The sequence below is a fragment of the Eptesicus fuscus genome, chromosome 8 (genome assembly GCF_027574615.1).
Source record: "Eptesicus fuscus isolate TK198812 chromosome 8, DD_ASM_mEF_20220401, whole genome shotgun sequence".
In the NCBI taxonomy this organism is placed as follows: domain Eukaryota; kingdom Metazoa; phylum Chordata; class Mammalia; order Chiroptera; family Vespertilionidae; genus Eptesicus; species Eptesicus fuscus.
In genome coordinates this window covers 46,127,014-46,146,708 of record NC_072480.1, presented here as the reverse complement: position 1 = coordinate 46,146,708, position 19,695 = coordinate 46,127,014, and the positions used below count along the sequence as shown (strand labels likewise).

The 19,695-nt window shown below is 42.4% G+C and overlaps 1 protein-coding gene across 10 annotated transcripts in view; it reads right to left on the bottom strand.

Moving 5' to 3' along the window:
- The window catches only part of SCEL (sciellin), a 113,539-nt gene that overhangs the window by 27,452 nt on the left and 66,392 nt on the right, over positions 1–19,695 (bottom strand). For 8 of the 10 annotated variants that reach the window (XM_054719882.1, XM_028148987.2, XM_054719879.1 and 5 more), the window contains 5 exons: positions 19,028–19,087; positions 11,612–11,671; positions 10,951–11,010; positions 9,999–10,058; positions 6,836–6,886 (listed from right to left, as the gene is read on the bottom strand). In XM_054719882.1, the coding sequence (XP_054575857.1) occupies positions 6,836–6,886; positions 9,999–10,058; positions 10,951–11,010; positions 11,612–11,671; positions 19,028–19,087 (291 nt within the window). The remainder of the gene's footprint in view (positions 1–6,835; positions 6,887–9,998; positions 10,059–10,950; positions 11,011–11,611; positions 11,672–19,027; positions 19,088–19,695) is intronic. The other 2 variants (XM_054719877.1, XM_054719883.1) reach the window with 2 other exon arrangements.

Here is a 19,695-nt window from a genome sequence, read left to right as displayed (position 1 = left end):
AAAATTTGATTCATCCAACTACCTAGAACAGTGATAGTTAAGCTACTGTTTTGTAAAGCCCATTAAGAAATGTATTTTACATCACAGCCCAATACTTTCTTTATTCAGATAGACACACACAATGAAACATAAATTTCATGAACTAATACCCTCACTACATAAAAATTCTCATTTTCTATATTCTATTTAATTAATTTTACTTAATTGAGAAAAAATTATGATTGCTATTCACTAAATTAATTACAAAACCCTTTAATGGTTTGCAACCCACAGTTTGAGAAATACTAACTTAGAAAACATAAATGTACGCTATATTCTATCCCTAGTCCTAAAAAGACAATACTGTGTGTTAATAAAACAAGGATCTCAGAAACAGTCCTGAATTGCCTTGATTGCCAGCACACACAATTTATCTCAATGAATTGAAAACAACAAATTTATAGAGTTGTTTTTTCAGGCCCTGAGTACCTGCAACCACAGGAATCTTATATCTACACTAGAGGCCCAGTACATGAAATTTGTGCACTTGGGGGGGGGGGGTCCCCTCAGCCTGGCCTGCACCCTCTCTCAGTCCAGGAGCCCTGGGGGATGTCCGACTGATGGCTTAGTGGGTCTAAGCCATCAGTTGGACATTCTTAGCATTGCCACGGAGGCGGGAGTGGCTCCCACCATTGCCGCTGTGCTCGCCAGCTGTGAGCCGGGCTTCTGGCTGACTGGCGCTCCCCCTGTGGGAGTACATTGACCACCAGGGGGCAGCTCTTGCATTGAGTGTCTGCCCCCCTGGTGGTCAGCACGCATCATAGTGACCGGTCATTCCACCATTCGGTCATTTGCATATTAGCCTTTTATTATGTAGGATATGCTGTAGATGAGGCCCCCTAGAACCATAAGAAATGCAAAAAATTCACTGTTAACTCATTCTCGAATTGCCCCCACTTAAAATCAAATTGCGCCCCCTCCCCCTGCCAGGGGGACATGTGCTGCACCTTGGGAACCACTGGGCGTGAAACTTTTCCTCTCTGAGCTTCATTTCTGAATACATACGCATATACCATGGGAACTGTAATCTCTTCTCCGTCTGCCTCACTGGGTTGTCATGAGGAGGTTCTGAGCTAATAAACCTAGAAATGTTTCATCAAGTAAGTGATGTCTAAACCGGAAGGGATTGTTATTTTTAAGCTCACGGGTACCCTCGCAGGTAGCAGGTGCTGATTAGGGGAGGAGGGCATGATTGTTTCATGGGACTGTAGCTATGGAAGCTTTGCACCCCTGTAGTGGTGGTCGTTCCTGGAGGTGCTGGCAGGGAGAAGAGCATTAGGGGTGTGCTAGGGGGGGCGGTGAGGCCGAAGGGGAAGTAATTGTCAAACCTTCCTGCTTGGCACCATTCTTTAAATTTTATGTGGCTGTTTCACAGCTGTATGTGCTGGGGTGGAGGGGGTGGGGGGCATCCAATCTCCTGGAGCAGGGCAGGGGCCGGGCCAGGGCGGAGCCAGGCGGGCTAGGAGGGCGGGTTTAGCCGCACCCCCAGAGAGGTTCAGCACACTTCCTCTGCGGAGAGGGCACTGCTGCTGTCAGGGGGAAGGGTCTGACCCTGGGGGGCCACTCAGGCCTGCCTCCACCTGGGTCTGGAGTTGTAGGGAGGAGAGGCATGCCCAGCCCCAGTGGAGGGGGCCCAGCAGGACGGGCCACAGGCCCCGGGTGCCTCGGGGGCGCTGATGGGTGTTTGCCGATGTGCTATTGTTGTGGGTGCCCCTGGCAGGGGTGGCGGGGGAAGAGATTGGGAGTCAGAGGTGCAGGCTGCAGCTACCCCAGAGGCTGCATCTTCTCCCCGTCCGGTCAGCCTCCCTGTCCCCCCAGGGGTGAGGGAGCTGGGGTAGGGTGCCCATGCAGGGAGATTGGAAGATCTCTCTGTGGCCACTTCTTCTTCCTTCTTTGCAGTCCGGGCTCCTGTCAGGCACTCTCCTCAGACCCCTGGGAACTTGGCTCCAGCAGCCCGCCCCCTGCTGTGTGTGCATCAATATGCAAATAGGTCATTATGGGGCACCATCATGGACAAATTAGCATATTACCTCTTTATATGTATAGATTTTATCCAGGAAAAATATAACATTTTTTCTACTGAAGTTACTGATTTCATTTATTTTGCCTTAAGGATGTAGTAAAGGGATACATTGGAATATTAAAACCTATTATTACTTCCATATAGTACTCTAAAAGCTGTAAAGTACTTGGCAGTAATCGTTCTATGAAGTAATCATTCAAATGACCCTTTAAAGCAGTAAAGACACCTCCTGGCTGTCCCATGGCAAGAGCAATAATCCCAGCCTTACAGCCTCCTTTATTTCCCGAGGTTCTCAGTTAACTTTCATTTATTTTAAGATCGAAGTCTGTGTGCTGTCATTTAAAGAATGGTAGTCAGGCTGGGAGTTAGGCTAGAAATTAGAAGAACTCACAGAAGACAGATTTTTGCCCCTGGCCTCAGTATTCTCATATAAAATGGGGAGATTGGATTGGGTCATCTCTAAGGCTCTGCCCATCTCTAACATCTCCTACTCCTAGGAATCTATGAATCTGAAATTTATCACTTTTCATGCTTATTAAGTTAGCTATTCAATGCCTTTTTTTTTCTTTTTAAATGTAACACACTAAGAATGCATTCTATATCCAGCAAGAAGTACATGAGTATTCTAAAATGTAATATATTAAATTGACAACCTATTATTGTCTCAGAATAACATCTCTGGTATACAATTAGCTTTAATCTATGATAATTGCCTGCTGTTAATAGGATTCAGTATGTCTGCTGAATTCTCTTTTTGGCGTTCATGGCCTATAATTATATCTCGTGTGCTACTCATGACACCTAGTTGTAAACTTCAAACCAGTTGGTGCTCAATAATTACTTAGAGCACAGAACTACTATCAGTCTCCCACCAGTTTTCTCTATGACCCTGGTTAAATCACCTACCCTTTCTGAATCTTAAATTCCTCTTCTGTAAATTGATTAGGTTAAACTGAAACAGAGGTTTTCAAAACTGTTCAAACTAACTGGGCTATGAGTTCCTTGAAGTTCCTTCATTTCACCTCTAAGATTTCGCAATTTTCATATGTACCAACTAAACTAAAAAAAAAAAAAAATCATGAAAACATTGTCAAGATATATCCTATATAATAAAGAGATAATATGCAAATTAACCCTCACGCCCTCACAAGATGGCTGCCTACGACCAAGCCAGCAGGGGGGCTAGTGAGGGATGACCAAATGACTGAACAGCAGGCTGCATGGGGCAACCAGGCTGGCAGGGGGGTTAGTGAGGGACAACCAAATGACTGAACAGCAGGCTATGTGGGGCAACCTTGTCAGCAGAGGGGGGCAGTTGGGGGTGACCAGGCCAGCAGAGTGGGCCATTAGGAACAACCAGGCCAGCAGGGAGGGGGCAGTTGGGGGCGACCTGGCCAGCAGCGGGGGGCAGTTAGGGGAAACCAGACCAGCAGGGGGGACAGTTAGGGGCGATCAAGCCAGCACGCAGAGGCAGTGAGGAGCGATCAGGCTGGCAGGGGGGGCAGTTAGGGGCGACCAGGCAGGCAGGCAGGTGAGTGATTAGGAGCCAGCAGTCCAGGATTGTGAGAGAGATGTCCGACTGTCAGTTTAGTCCCTAGGATTGGGCCTAAACCAGCAGTTGGACATCCCCCAAGGGGTCCCGGATTGGAGAGGGTGCAGGCTGGGCTGAGGGGACCCCACCCCCCCGCCTGTATGCATGAATTTCGTGCACTGGGCCTCTAGTATAATATATATAATAGTAATGTATAGTGATATAAAGCTAATCATATAACCAGAGACAAAAAGTGAATTTTATCATCTTACGCATGTGTACTACTTAAAGAATTATCAAAATTTAGGGCCATAACTTTGCTGGGAGCAGCAAACAATCTAAGAAACAGTAAACAACATAAAATTTCCACTAACTATCAAAAAATACTCTTCTAAAACAAGGGTGAATGATATTTGCTGGTCATGAGTCTAATGAAGTGTCTGAGTATTTTTTAAAAATTATATTATTTTTTAATCAATTAAAGAGATAAAGGTATTAATATCAATTCTACAAAACAAACAGCACATAGACTAGTTATGTTGCTACCACAATCACGCTCTTCAATTGTTTTACTTGAAGCTGAAAAAAAGTGAAGCCACCACATTTTTTTTTTCAGCTGCTTTTCTTTCCTGCTATTAACAAATGGGTAATCTAAAATTTCAGGGACTTTTAAAAACTGTGATGTTTTTGCCCCAGCCAGTGTTCTCGGTGGTTAGAGCACCAGCCTGTGCACCGAATGACTGTGGGTTTGATTCCAGGTCTTGGGCAAGTACATGGGTTGCAGGTGTGATCCCAGCCACAGTTGGGGATGTGGGGGAGGCAACCAATCAATGTCTTTCTCACATCAATGTTTCTCTGTCTCTCTCTCTGTTCCTTTCTCTCTCCCTCTCCCTCCCTTACACTCTCTCTAAAAATCAAGGGAAAAAATATCCTTGGGTGAGGGTTAACAATTAATTAATTTAAAAATGTACGATACTGTTAAAAGACATATTCAATTTGTTAATACAATGATTATAAGACATTTATATTCTTGTTGTGTTCAGTTAAGGATAAACAAAACATTACAAAACAACAACAACAAAAAGAAACATCCTTCTCTTACCCAGCCATGTTTTTGACAGCTTTGGGGCTTAGATTACTAAATGTATTAAGAACTTGTTAACTGCTAAAATAAAATAAAAGATCAAATTCAATGGAAATCAGCAAATTTTATCACTGGCATTTTTTTCTTTTGACACTTGAATCATTCAATGGAATCTATATAAAAAGCAATAAGTTTACTGTTTCTACTTTATATAACTGTACATTAGTTATCTTCTTTAAATCCTCAAAACAACCTAATAAGATGTTTACTACCACCCCTCCTTTATAAATAAAGGAACTCGACTTCAGAGAAGTTAAGACACTCCTGGGGCCAGGTACCTAAGAAGAGATTGAGAGGGTGAACCAGGATTGAAAAACTGTGATGCTGTTGCCCCAGCATTGAAGATTGAAACCATGGCAACTGGATCCCACACCCCATGCTCCTTTCTGCTAACACCCTTCCTCTCTCTCTGTTCATGATTCTTTACATCTGCACAGGGCTTTTCACTGACATTATCTTCACAAGAATGAAAGGTAGCTTGGAGTTAGTTGCTCTGCCATGCTTTTCTTAACTTCTGTTCCATTGTATAATGGGTCTTAACTTCTCAAGAAGACAGAAACAAATTAAATGTCACAAAAAATATCTTAAATATAAGAATGTTATGTTGCTGATTTTCTTAGGAGTCATTTAAAAAAATAATCCTTGGGTTTGTGAAGGAGTAGAAAGCTAATATTAATTTATTCAGTTTTATGAACTTAATATTTATTTACTGTAAATTTACAGTAATAAACTAGTTTTGGTATTTTGTGTCAAAATGAATTTCTCAAGTAATAATCCTATTTAATAAAAGAGTAATATGCAAATTGACCATCACTCCAACACACAAGATGGCCGCCCCCATGTGGACACAAGATGGCCAGCAGGGGAGGGCAGTTGGGGGGAACCAGGCCTGCAGGGAAGGGCAGTTGGGGGGGACCAGGCCTGCAGGGGAGGTTGGTTAGGGGTGACCGGGCCAGCAGGGGAGCAGTTAGGCATTGATCAGGCTGGCAGGGGAGTGGTTAGGAGGTGATCAGGTTGGCAGGCAGAAGAGGTTAAGGGCAATCAGGCAGGCAGGCAGGCAGGTAGGCAGGCAGGTGAGCAGTCCTGGATTGTGAGAGGGATGTCTGACTGCCCATTTAGGTGTGTTCGGGCCTACATGGGCAGTCAGACATCCCTTGAAGGGTCCCAGATTGGAGAGGGATGCAGGCTGGGCTGAGGGACACCCCCCCCCCTTTGCACGAATTTCATGCACCAGGCCTCTAGTCTATATCTATAAAATCCTAAGCGACCAGATGACCAGCTGGTAGCTATGATGCGCACTGACCACCAGGGGGAAGACGCTCAATGCAGGAGCTGCCCCCTGGTGGTCAGTGTGCTCCCACAGCAGGAGCCCCGCTCAGCTGACCAACAGGCACCAGACACTGGGCTCAAGGGCTGGTGAGCACCGCTGCAGTGGCGCGAGCCTCTCCCATGGACACTCCCCCTGTACGCCCCTCCCCAACAAGCTGGCAGATAAGGCTGGGCTGCAGAGGGATGGAGGTCCACTAATCCCCACAGGCCAGGCTGAGGGACCCCACTGGTGCACGAATCCGTGCACCGGGCCTCTAGTTATACAGAATTAGGTTCAATATTTATTATTATTTTAAACTATATTCTAATGAAATAAATGAAAGCAATAATAAAAGAAAAATCTTTATAGCATTATTATACACCAACAAATCAATTTGTCCTAGACAGCTTGGATCAGTGGATAGAGCATCTACCTGTGCACCAGAGGGTCCCAGTTTCCATTCTGGTCAAGGGCACGTACATTGGTTGCAGGCTCCTCCCCAGCCCTGGCCCTGGTCAGGGTGCATGCAGGAGGCAACCAATCAATGTGTTTCTCTCATATTGATATTTCTCTCTGTCTTCCCTCTCTCTTCCACTCTCTCTAGAAGTCAATGGAAAAATATCCTCTGGTGAGGATTAAAAACAAAATAAGACAAAACAAATAAAATCAATTTGTTCTCATTATTTCTCATGTCCCCTTGCAAAATATCCTTAGCCAAATAACTAATTTTATTTTTTGGCATAAATTGGAGACTTGCTCAGGAGTCTTGAATAACCTTAATAAGCTTACCTCTTGTTTGCTGAGGGGGTCACTTTGATAAGATTGTTCAGGTCTTGGTTCCTAAAACAATGTTGTAAGTTTCAATAGCTGGTAAAATCAACTAAAATCAATAATGTACATTTTTTCAACCTTAATATTTAATTAAATGATTGTTGCTAATTTAATTTTTTATTGATTGATTTTAGGGACAAAGAGAGAGGAAGGGAGAGAGAAGAATACAGATTTGTTATTCTACTTATTTATGCATTCATTGGTTGATTTTTGTATGTGCCCTAACTGGGGATCAAACCCACAACCTTGGCAGATCGAAACGACACTCTAAGCAACTGAGCTACCTGGCCAGTGCTGATTGATGCTAATTTAAAACTTCATCATTACTTAAATTCTCTTTTTAGCCCTAGGAAAAACCAGATTGCTACTATCCATTTCTTGCATAATTTTGTACTTATGAAAATTCATTTTCATTTTATTTCATTTCTTTAAAGGCAACTTCAAATTTAAATTACTTACAAATTCCTTATTATCCATATTATATTTTTATAGTAGAATTAGCATTTAGAATATTTTTGGAGGTTTTAATGGATAAGAGGAAAATACAAAATTGCTCATCATTTTCGTGTTCTCTATATTTCTCTCCCTCTCCTCCAAAAAAACCCAACCAACTAAACAAATATAAAAACTGAGACTTTGAAAAAAAAGTTATTTTCTGATTCTACGGCATATAGTAATGTATATGACATGAATATGTAATATTGAGGATACTTCAAAATATAAATCAAATAACTTCAGAATCATACTTTATGCAATGCTAAATCAGAACTAGTGAGACTTCAGATTATAAAACTTGTTTTTATTCTAAACATTCAAATAGGTAATCATAACTTTAAAGGGACATTTCTGCTAGTACACTGGGCTTTCATACAAACCCTAATACCAAAGAGCCTGAATGAGAACCCTAATTTGATGTACTTTATTGTGGGGACAATGTTATAGATCCTAATGAGAAACTAAGATCAGAAAGGCTTATATCACTTAAATAATTTTTGGATTAACCTATAAACTCATTTTATGTACATATCTTTCCATGTGCACTGTGTTGAACTATATGAAATTATCATTTGGTGGGTCAAAAATGGTTGAATTTCAATCATTTTAGAAGTTTCAACATAATAGGATAATTTCTTTGCTATCTTCTTTTTTTAATGATTTTTAATTGATTTTATAGAAAGGGAGAGGGAGAGGGAGATAGAAACATTGATCGGTTGCCTCCTGCACATCCCTTACTGGGGATTGACCCTGCAACCTGGACATGTGCCCTGACTAGGAATTGAACTGGCAACCTCCTGATGCATGGGATGATGCTCAACCAACTGAGCCACATTGGCCGGGCTGCTATCTTCTTTGACTTAAGCATTGAGTAGTGCTACAAGGACCCAACAATGAAGAAAAAATAGTAACAGTAACAATGACACTAATAGATAATGGCTAATAAGTACTTGAGCTCTGAATGTTTTACAAGTTCGATCTTACCTAATTTTTGTAGGAACTCACTTTACAGGTAAAGAAGCTCAGGCTTAAAGGAGATTAAGCCAATTGTCCAAGAGTGTACAACTGTAGAAATTAAGTCTTTTTGGAAGAGGAACAAGGGAGACCTATCTTTCACTGAATCTTAATCTGCAAAGTAAAGTATTATATAGCCTCTAAACTCAGTATCTGACTCCCAGACAAAGACAATAATGTTATATTCTTATTTGGTGAAAAATAAAACAAAAAGAAGAACAATTTAGCACTAAATATTCAGATAAAAGAGTGATGAAATTTTTGGGTAACCATAAAATAAATTAAAATATATGCAAGGTTGGGGATGGGTGGGCAGTAGGCTGTGTTTGGGAAGTTATCCCAACTATATTCAGAATTCATCTTTCACACTCACATAAAATACTATCTAGTCCAGCCTGCAGTCTGGTTTTGTAAATAAAGTTTTATTGGAACATGGCCACACCCATTTGTTTATAATGTACTATGTATGGCTGCCAGTTGACTAGTTAAAACAGAACTGTTTTGGACCCCCCAGACCTTAAATATTTACTGTCTAGAACCTTCAAGCAAAAGTTGCTGACTCCTGATCTATCCTAAGAATCTTTTTATGATAGCTACATAGTGTAAAAGAAGAGCATTCCTATGTGCAAAGATAGGAAATCTACCAGAAAAAAAATATATTTCTTAGTACCTTTTGTATTTAACTCATGTTCAAACTACCATAACAATATATGTTTATAGCTTAATGGTTTTGTCCTCTTTTTGCTTCCTTAACATGATGTGTCTTAGAGAAAATTCTCTCTATGTAAAAGACAAATGTCATTTTTTAAAAATATGACATTTATTGGTTTTAGAGAGGAAGGGGGAGAGAGAGAGATAGATATAGAAACATCAATGATGAAAAGGAATCATCTATAGGCTGCCTCCTGCATATCCCCTGTGGGGGATTGAGCCTGCAACCCAGGCAAGTGTCCTGGCTGGGAATCTAACCATGACCTCCTGATTCATGAGTCGATGCTCAATCACTGAGCAACATCGGCTAGGCAGACAAATGTCAATTTTTATATTCCCTATTATTTCAATGAACTAAGAATAATTTTTAAAATGACTTTCCAATTTTAGTGTTTTTTTTTTTTTTTTTTAGTGGTAGACAGCAAAGTAGTAGGGAATAAACAAGGGAGGAAGAAGGAAGGAGAAATTTCCTTTGGGCGTGGCGGAGTGGGCTAGAAGGTGTCAACAGGAAAAAGGGGGACATGTGTAAAACTTTCAACAATAAAGATTTTTAGAAATAAAAAAATAAAAAACAACATTATTTAGAGTACTTATCTCTAGGAAATTGTTTTGGGCTGATGTTTCATCTCCTGGGCAATTCTGATTCATTTTGAGGGAACCCCAAGCATGGAACACAAATCCCATACTGATAAGAGATACTTTAAAGAATTCTCTCTCCTCCACTAAAGCTCACAGCCAGGGAGCCCTGAGCAAGGACGTAAATGCCAGATTGCTGACACAGAGTTATTGATTTTGAGTCCCATCACTGGCTGTCTCCATGATGGGACAATACATTTTATCATGTTTTTAAGCTGAATAGAAAAAAGGGGGATAAGAGATAGGAGAGTTCCATGAATCTCACCTTTGGTTAGTTCTCTTTGTTTCAGGAGTCACTTTGATGAGGCTGTCAACACTTTGGCTCCTTTAAAACATTATAAGAAATGATCAGGTCAATGGTCAATTTGTATCACGCAGTTGCAAATATTTATTAAGACTTAGGGACATTTTATTATAAAAACATTTTATTATGAAGTATTTATTATAACAGAGGTACCTCCTAGGGTTAGAGTTTTTTCCATGCTGACTGTGAATATATTTATTGTGGCCCTAATTATAACTGCATAAAAATAATAAATAACAACTAAAGCTTTTAGAAAATTTGTGATGGGCCAGGCACTGTTCTAAGTGATTTATGTAATTAATGTGATTTAAACCTCACCTCAAATCTATGACAGAACTATCATCCCAATTTCACAAAGGGAAAAACTGAGACACAGGAAGATTAAGATTTTCCTACATGGCTAAGGTTGGCAGGGTTGAAATTTCAAGCTAAGTAATCTAACTCCAGAGTGCATGCACTTTCCATTACTCCAACCATCTTACTGAGACGTAGTGATGGAATTAGCGTTGGAAGTAACAAGAGAGCAGTTGGTCCAGCTTCCTCGCTTTGAGGATGAGACAACTGACGCCCAAACGGGGAAAGAACCAATCGCGTTCACACAGTTAGTGAGGGCAGAGCCAGGCCTGGACCCACATGTGCAGGTTCCAGTCCAGTTCTCTTTCCCCTTTCCCGTGCCATCCCTCTGCTCAAAAAAATAAAATAAACAAATCAATGAATAAAAGTGTCCTGTCCATCCTGGAAAAATAACTATTCACCTAATTGGTCAAAATTGTTAACATTTCAGATATAAGGTTGTGGAGGTTACATGGCTTTTCCTGAACTCTCAAGTGCCAGTCAGCTGGAATGATGATTTAATTCTATTTTAAGCATTGGGTCAGCATGAAATGGAAAAGAAGAGCTTATTAAATCTCACCCTTGCACACTTTTGTCTGTTCTTGGATTCACTTTGATGAGGTTATCAAGGTCTTTGGAACTTTAAATCAAAAAACAAACACATGGTAAGTAAAAATGGAATTAAATCAACTAAGTATATTAATTTAAAGAATATATGTACTCAAGATGAATTATACTATTAAGTTTTGGTATTTGAATTAATACCAGTTTATGCCCTTCATTTAAAAGAGAAAAAAAACAAAAAAAAAAAAAAACCTCTATACAAATCACTGATACACTGGCAAGTTTGTCATTTACCCTAAAAATAAAACCATAAAAGTAGGCAAGATTGAGTTTTAAAAAACATTCAGGAATTATTTAATGATTTTCCAAAAACTTTCACCTGGCCCCTCTGATGCTATAGCTATACTCTTTTTCTGTTAATGATGTACATTTTTTGCTTTAAAGGGATTTTATACCCATTATTTTTATATCCATTCTTTCAATAATCAAGTGAAAAAGGTGGGAGAAACATTTATAACTATAGAAGCCTAAGCCAGCGTGTTCAAGGCACCCATGTGGCAAATAATGGAGCCCAGACTTCCTGATTCAAATTCAAAGACTTTTCAACACAGCCTCTCTGAAGAGTGCCACAAATGGATGCGGCTGGGGAAGGAAGGAAGATCAGACATAATCCTCACCCTGAGTCACTTCTGCTCACTTCAGGGGTCACACTGCTGAGATTGCCAAGACTCTGGCCCCTTTAAAACATTAAAAAAAAAAACAATGATGAGGTTAATGAGAGATTAATAACAAGTGGGCAAAATTATTTATTAAAATTCAGAAACAGTATCAACACTTGGTGAGATCATGTCAAAGAGTTGAAGATTGGTGAAGGTGACTATGCAGAAGAATGCGGGAACTCTCTAAAACTCACGGAGACTCAGCGAGAGATTTTAATCTTGGAGCCATTATGCCAGTAGCAAATGCCATACTAGGACTCTGTTTCTATCTGATTTATCTAATGCTATACTCTTGACCTTTGCCAGGTGCATTAAACATTTTGTAGTAGTCCCTATATATGTCTCATGGCACATTCCAGAAGCACCCTCTTAATATCATACTTCAACATGCTGAGGAACTTTCAAATTAACTTTGGAGAATATATATTTTGTAAATGACACTCTTTAGCAAGTTTGCTATTCACAATAATGGATTAATATTAATATACCAGTTTGTTAATGTTCATGATATACAGCCTGGTATCTGCCTCTAGTACTTATAACTGTGTGTTAAAACTACACCATTTTACTAGTTCTGTGTTGGCAACAAACAATATAAAGATTAAAATCCGTGGAGTTCTGAAATGTAAAATATATTTACTGTAATATAAAACTCTACATAGCCCCTGAAAACATGTCAGGACTTCATTGTTACCCTTTAGAGTACCTGCATCTGATCTTAATGGAATTTTGCTTTTCTTATCATTTCTCCACGCCCTGTGGCCCTACTAAGATCATATCATAAAGTCTCTGTGATTGCATCTATACATCAAGGATAGAGATATTTGGAAGCAACCAGATGTTGACTCAAGTTTTTACTTGTATCCAAATGTCTGAGAATGTGTATACCCAGGCTAAAAGCAGCTAAAATATTTGAACCTTTTCCATACAGATAATGAAACAGTTAACCCAACAGAAATAGCTATTCTACTCCAGAAAACTCCTTGTTGATTTTTCAAACACTTTGTTGGTTTTTGCTTAAACCAAGTATGTGAGATTTAAATGCCAGTGACTGAAAATAAAAATTCCTAGGATGCTATGTCCACATTTAAGTACTCAAAAATAAATAAATAAATAAATAAATAAATAAATAACACAACAATAAGCATTGTAACGCCTCCCTTGTAATATTGGTGTTGGTTGTAAGGTTTGCTTTCATTATATTGCCAAAACTTTGATCTCTTTAAACATATTAAATAAAGTACATATTAGTGTAAGGTTATTAAAATTTCAAAGTTCATAAAGTCAGTAAGGTAGGAATGAGCCTGGAATCTAAGATAGTTTTGGCTGGACTTATTGAACAAGTCAAAGACCATCACCAAGGGCTAGGATTTAATTCTATCTGAAATGTGATAATGCTGAAAGTTTTTAATAAGGAAGGGAACATAATCTTATTTTACTTAAAAAAAATCTACAGAATATTGCACACATAATCATACACACATGAATCCCCACAAACTTTTGTGTGTATGTGTACACATGTCACACATAGGCATGCAGTACACGCATACATACCAACATATGAAAAACAATAGGTGATGATTTGAAATAGTCTAATAAAAATTAGAAAGGAAAATGGATATTTCTTAGAGAGTCAAAGTAAATTAAATATTTGAACAGTAAATAAATCATTAAGAAAGCATAATTCACCTGATCTTTATTACTGCTCAGTTACTTGTATCTACTATGTGCTGGACATGGTAGTATTATGATTCCTATTTTGTCGATGAGTAAATTGAGGCACAGAATCATAGCTAGCCAGTGACAGAGTCAGAATTTGAGTCCCAGTCTTTTGGACTCCTTGTTCACATTCACTACCTCAAGATACCTCCCTGAACCACCCAAGTAGCCAAGGAAATCAATGCTTTCTTTTCCATCTGTTGGTTGCAAAGTTGTACAGGTCTGTGGGCCTCTGACCAAGCCAGGCTGCTGAGAGCAGGACGGGCTGGCAGTGAGTTCCCCAGCTTTGCCGCTGCCCCAGCCCTGGCCCTGCTCCCTGGGCCTACAGGCATCAGTGACACATTTAGAATCTAATAATATCATGTCCTGAGTTAACTGAATGGAAACGAGTTCTACTAAAACCACATGGAACTATCTGGTACACTGTTTTCAGCAACAAGCCCACAAGCTCAGTTTCAAATCTATTCCCATCTGCTTTTTAAAAAATAAAAAGCAAGAGGACATAAGCTTTCCAGATTTACTTGACAATTCATGGGTGGGAGACCTCTTAATGAAGTACACTTGGTTAAGCTTTTCATCTTAATCACACACCATGCTTCACCCACATAACATATAGTACACATAAATACACTACACACATGAAGACAGTTCACATATATACTACTTACACACCCACATACATACACTACTACACACACACACACACACACACACACACTACTTATATATACATGTACACATATACTTCTATATGCATACATTGTGATGGTTAATTTCATGTTTCAACTTGACTGGACCACAGGGTGACCAGGTATTTGGTCAAACATTATTCTGGGTGTGCCTTCGAGGTTTTTGGATGAAATTAATATTTGAATGCTTAGATTGAGTAAAGCAGATAGCCTTCCCTAACATGAGTAGGACACATCCAATCAGTTGAAGCCCTGAACATAACAAAGTGTCTAAGAAAAAGGGGACTTCGCCTGCCCGACTGCTTAATCTGCAACATTGGTCTTCTCCTGCCCTTGAACAAGAGCTTACACCATGAGCTCTCCTGGTTCTCAGGCCTTTAGACTTGGACTAGGAGCTACAGTTTGCTACATAAATACAGAGCTTGAGACTTCTCAGCATGAACCAATTCCTTCTAATAAAGCTCTCTCTTTCTCTCTCCCCACCTGTCTATCTATATCTATCTATATGTCTATCTATCTCCTATTCTACTTCATTGAAGAACCCTAATTAATACATACACTTATAGACACACACTACTTATATATATACTAGAGGCCCGGTGCATGAAATTCATGCACTGGGGGTGGGGGGGGGGTCCCTCAACCCAACCTTCCCCCTCTCACATACTGGGAGCCCTCAGGGGATGTCCTACTGATGGCTTAGGCCCGATCCCCACGGGAAGCGGGCCTAAGCCGCAGTCTGGCCTCCCTTTGTGGGAGGCAATGGGGCTGGTCAGGGGAAGGCACCAGCCCCATCACTCTGCTGCTGGAGCCACTGCCAATCACCGCAGCCACCAAGGTGTTTTCATCAACATGGACTCCAGTCCCTTCACCAAGAAAAAATGACAACTTTCTTTAGGCATTTTCAAGATGTGTCTTTCATAGGATATGCATTTCTTTCTTTCTTTCTTTCTTTCTTTCTTTCTTTCTTTCTTTCTTTCTTTCTTTCTTTCTTTCTTTCTTTCTTTTTTATCCTCGCCTAAGGATATGTTTCCATTGACTTTTAGAGAATGTGGAATAGAAAGGGAAAGACAGAGAGAAACATCAAAGTGAGAGGAACACTTTGATTGGTTGCCTCCTGCATGAGCCCTGATCTGGGCCCCGGCCAGGGAGGAGCCTGCAACCTAGGTACATGCCCTTGATCAGAATCGAACCCAGACCCTGCTGTCGGCAGGCCGAGGCTCTATCCACTGAGTCAAACCAGCTAGGGCAGGATATGACATTTCTTAGCCCTCTAGCAGCGGACCTTCATTTTTTTCTCCAAGAGTGTGGTGGAAAAACCTTAGATCACCTTTTTGGATTCTTATTACCCAAGTTACTAAGAATATTACCAGTTGCATACAGGAAGCTTAGCCAATGTGCAGTCAGAAAAGGTGTTTCCTCTATAGTTCACACCAATCATCGGCTGTGCCCTGCCCAGGCCTAAAGCCTCTGGCCAAAGCTTTAGGCCTGGGAAGGGGACCTCCAGCTCCCTGTGATCGCAGACACTGCCCATTGGGCAGGGGACCCCAGCTCCCTGCAATCCACCACAGGAGCAGACCCCCTCGCAGAAGCGGACCCCAGTTGCCTGCCATCCATCGCAGGCTCCCCGCTGGTGCCCAAGGCTGGAAAAGCCTCCGGCGGATGGTTTCCTGGTGGGCGTGGCTGGTGGGCGTGGCTTGTGGGTATAGCGAAGGTACGGTCAATTTGCATATTACTCTTTTACTAGAGGCCCGGTGCACGAAATTCGTGCACTGGGGGGGAGGTGTGTCCCTCAGCCCAACCTGCACCCTCTCCAATCTGGGACCCCTTGGGAGATGTCTGACTGCCTGTTTAGGCCCGATGGATCGGGCCTAAACAGGCAGTCAGACATCTCTTTCATAATTCGGGACTGCTGGCTCCCAACTGCTTGCCTGACTGCCTGATTGCCCCTAACCACTCCCCTGCCAGCCTGATTGACGCCTAACTGTTCCCCTGCCGGCCCGGTCATCCCCAACTGCCCTCCTCTGACAGCCCGGTCACCCCAAAATGCCCTCCCCTGCATATTCCCTCTTTATTAGATAGGGTTTTTTTCTTTAACATATTGGACAGTGTACCTGCTATGGTCTTGACAAACCAGTAAAAATGTAAACCCAAACTAAAGGTGTCATAAAATAAACTCCTTAAACAGGAATTTCATGAGACCTTGGAAAGGTGATATCATGTGGTTGTTGGGCATATATTTGAATAAGTAGAAGGTTTATAGGTGATTTCACACTTTTTCATATTTTCTAAAAGTTTCCTTTTCTTTTATAAACAATAGACATGTAATCAACTGTCCATCTTTCCCTCCAAAAATTATTTTGAAAGGGCAAAGTCAATTGGAGCCAAGTCTGTTAAGTAATGTAGGTGTCAAGATGGAAGGCTTCTTCACATAGAGGTCTACTAACACTGTACTTATCCATTTTCCCACAAACTTTTGGCCCATTTTTCCCCTTCTGCTAGAAATACTCCTTCCAAGGTGCCTTTCTCCTCTTAATAATCTCAATCCTCTCTACCTATGAAAGTTCTACTGGGCCCTTTGAGGGTTGGCCAAGTCTCTGTGGCCCTCTCCCCATCCTTGCAGCCAGATCTGCTTGCTCCTTCCTCAGTGTTCCCACAGTGCCGTGGACACAGCTCCAGCACAGTCCACACATGCAACCTGTTGTCACCGTTTCCTGGGAACGTCCTGTCCTATTCTCTTCCCTTTATAGGGGAATCAAGCTGGAGTTTTGCAGGTTGGGAAGAAGCTGGCAGCGGCTGAAAGCGGAATGTGCCTAGAAGGGCGCAGATGCTTCCCAGCCAACAGTCCTAAGGCCGGGTCATGGCTGGGAGTGGATCGCACGGGAGAGGCACGCCCACAGCCCTGGCCACAGCTGGAAGCGGAACACGCTGAGAGGGGTGCAGGTGTCTCCCAGCTGACAGACCTACGGCCAGGGCCACAGCTGGGAGCAGATCGCGGGAGGGGATCGCGCTGAGAGGGGCGCAGGCATCTCCCAGGCGACCAGCCTCGGCCCTGGCCCTGGCGGCGGCTGAAAGTGGAGTATGCGGAGAGGGGCCCGGCTGCCTCCCAGGCCCACAGTCCTGACAAAGGCTGTAAGCAAAAGGGGCCGAGAGGGGCATGGGCACCTCCCAGCTGACAGGCCTACAGCCCTGGCCACAGCTGGGAGTGGATCGCATCTGGGAGGTGCGGCTGTCTCCCAGGCCCACAGCCATGGCCGCAGCTAAAAGCAGAACGTGCGGAGAGGGGCGCAGGAGCCTCCCAGCCAACAGGCCTAAGGCCCGGGCCACGTCTGGGAGCGGATTGCACTGGAGAGGCACGGCTGCCTCCCAGGCCCACAGCCCTGGCCTTGGCTGGAAGCAAAACATGCTGAGAGGGGCATGGGCACCTCCCAGCTGACAGGCCTACAGCCCTGGCCGGGACTGGGAGCAGATCGTGCTGAGAGGGGTGCAGGTGCCTCCCAGCCGACAGGCCAACGACCTGGGTCACTGCTGGGAGTGGATCGCGCCGGAGGGTGTGGCCGCCTCACAGGCCCACGGGCGGGGCTGGAAGCCAATCGTGGGAGGGGGGTTGGGGGGGGTGCGGGAGTCTTCCAGGTGGACAGCCAGGGCTGTGCCAGGGCTGCATGGGCCGAGGCTAGTAGCAGATCCGTGCGGGGGGAGGGGGGGGCACGGCCACCTCCCAGGCCTACAGCTTGGGCCGTGCTGCCAGCTCTCACCGGCAGCCCTCCCTGGGACTGGGGGTCTCCGGCGGGCCTGAGAAGACTGGGCGCTGCCATCTTGTGTCTATGGGCACCGCCATTTTTGTCGCAGAGTGATGGTTAATTTGCATATTACTCTATTATTAAATAGGATTAGGTAGGATATACATATACATATGTACAGGGAAGGACAAAAGTAGGTTTATAGTTGTGAGTATGTGAAACAGAGTTTATTCTTATATTATTATTTATTAACTAGAGGCCTGGTGCACAAAATTTGTGCACGGGGGGGGGGGGGTGTCCCTCAGCCAGGCCTGAACCCTCTCCAATCCAGGATCCCTCGGGGGATGTTCAAATGCCTCTCGTAATCTGGGACCGCTGGCTCCTAACTGCTCGCCTGCCTGCCTGCCTGCCTGCCTGATCACCCCTAACCACCTCTGCCTGCCTGCCTGCCTGATCACCCCTAATGGTTCCCCTACCAGCCTGATCACTCCTAACTGCTCCCCTGCTGGCCTGATTGCCCCTAACTGCCTCTGCCTTGCCCCACACCCAGGACCCAGCCAGCATCTGGTTGGTCGCAAGCATCTGGGACCCGGGCATCCCTCCCTCTGGCTGGCCGCAGGCACCCAGGAACTGGGACGGCTTCACCTGGGCTGGCCATAGCCGCAGGGTTCCATGGTTGGGTGGCTTTGCCCGGGCTGCAGCTGCAGGCACCCAGGACCACCGAGCGGGCAGCTTGTCCCTCTCCTGGGCCACAGCCTGACTGGTCCCCATTCCTCTCTCCCTAGTGTCAAGTGTCTGAGCCTTTACTGTATGACAGTGTGAGGGCCTGGGGATCATTTGCATATTAGCTCTTTATTATAGAGGATTATTATATTATTTCCATATGAAAAACTATAAACCTACTTTTGTCCCACCCTGTTATCCATGTACTACTTATACACACATACATACATATATACATACATAGAAATCACTTAGCTCAGAGGAGCTCAGTCAAAATTTTCATTTAATATCTCAAAATCTACCTGGCAGCAAACTTTAACCAAGAATAAAATGCAAGAGATATTTCTGTGTATCTAAAGTACAATTGGTTAATCTAATGTTTCAGGAAAAGAGAGTTCTGCTTCGGCTTGATTTTCAATTTACTCTCCTGAATACAAGCACTTAGGATGCTAATATGCTTACAAATGCCAGACAAAGGGAGGGAAAAGCTTTAAATGTCTTACCTCTTGATATTTTTATTTGTTTCAGGACTCACTTTAATGTGCCCACTGAGGTCTTGTTTTCTTTGAGAAAGAAAATAAATTTTACTGAATGTTGTTAAAATAAAACACTAATTAAGTGAACAATGATTCGACAAATTGAGTGGTAAATATACAAGTTCTCTATCATTATAATTGTTCAAGCTCTAAGTACAAATAAAAATCCTCTTACATCTTGAGCTGGAGACCATTTAAGTTTCCTTTTTTTGTTAACAAGAAACATGTTTTCTGTTCTATTCTCAAAATGCATAAGTAAATGTGAAACTTGTTATTTAATAAAATCAACTTTGCCCTCAGATACATCTTGTAAGAATACCCGAAATGGTCAGCATTGAAGTTAAAGTTCTATGCTGGATCTAATCAGAATATAAATTTCTACTCCATAAATCATATATAATTGCCTATTCTGTTTTTTAACTAAGAGTAATAATGTTAATAACTTTAAAATATCAAAGTTATTAATACATATTAATAATAAATATTTTAAAATAATAAAAATATATCCTTTCATATAAACTCAACCATTCCCACAACTCAAACCTTCTAAAAATAATCGAGTTATGGTGAGTTACAAAGGCCAAAATAAACACCTTAGATGGTAGAAAAATTAATGACTCCCTTCTCAGAGGACA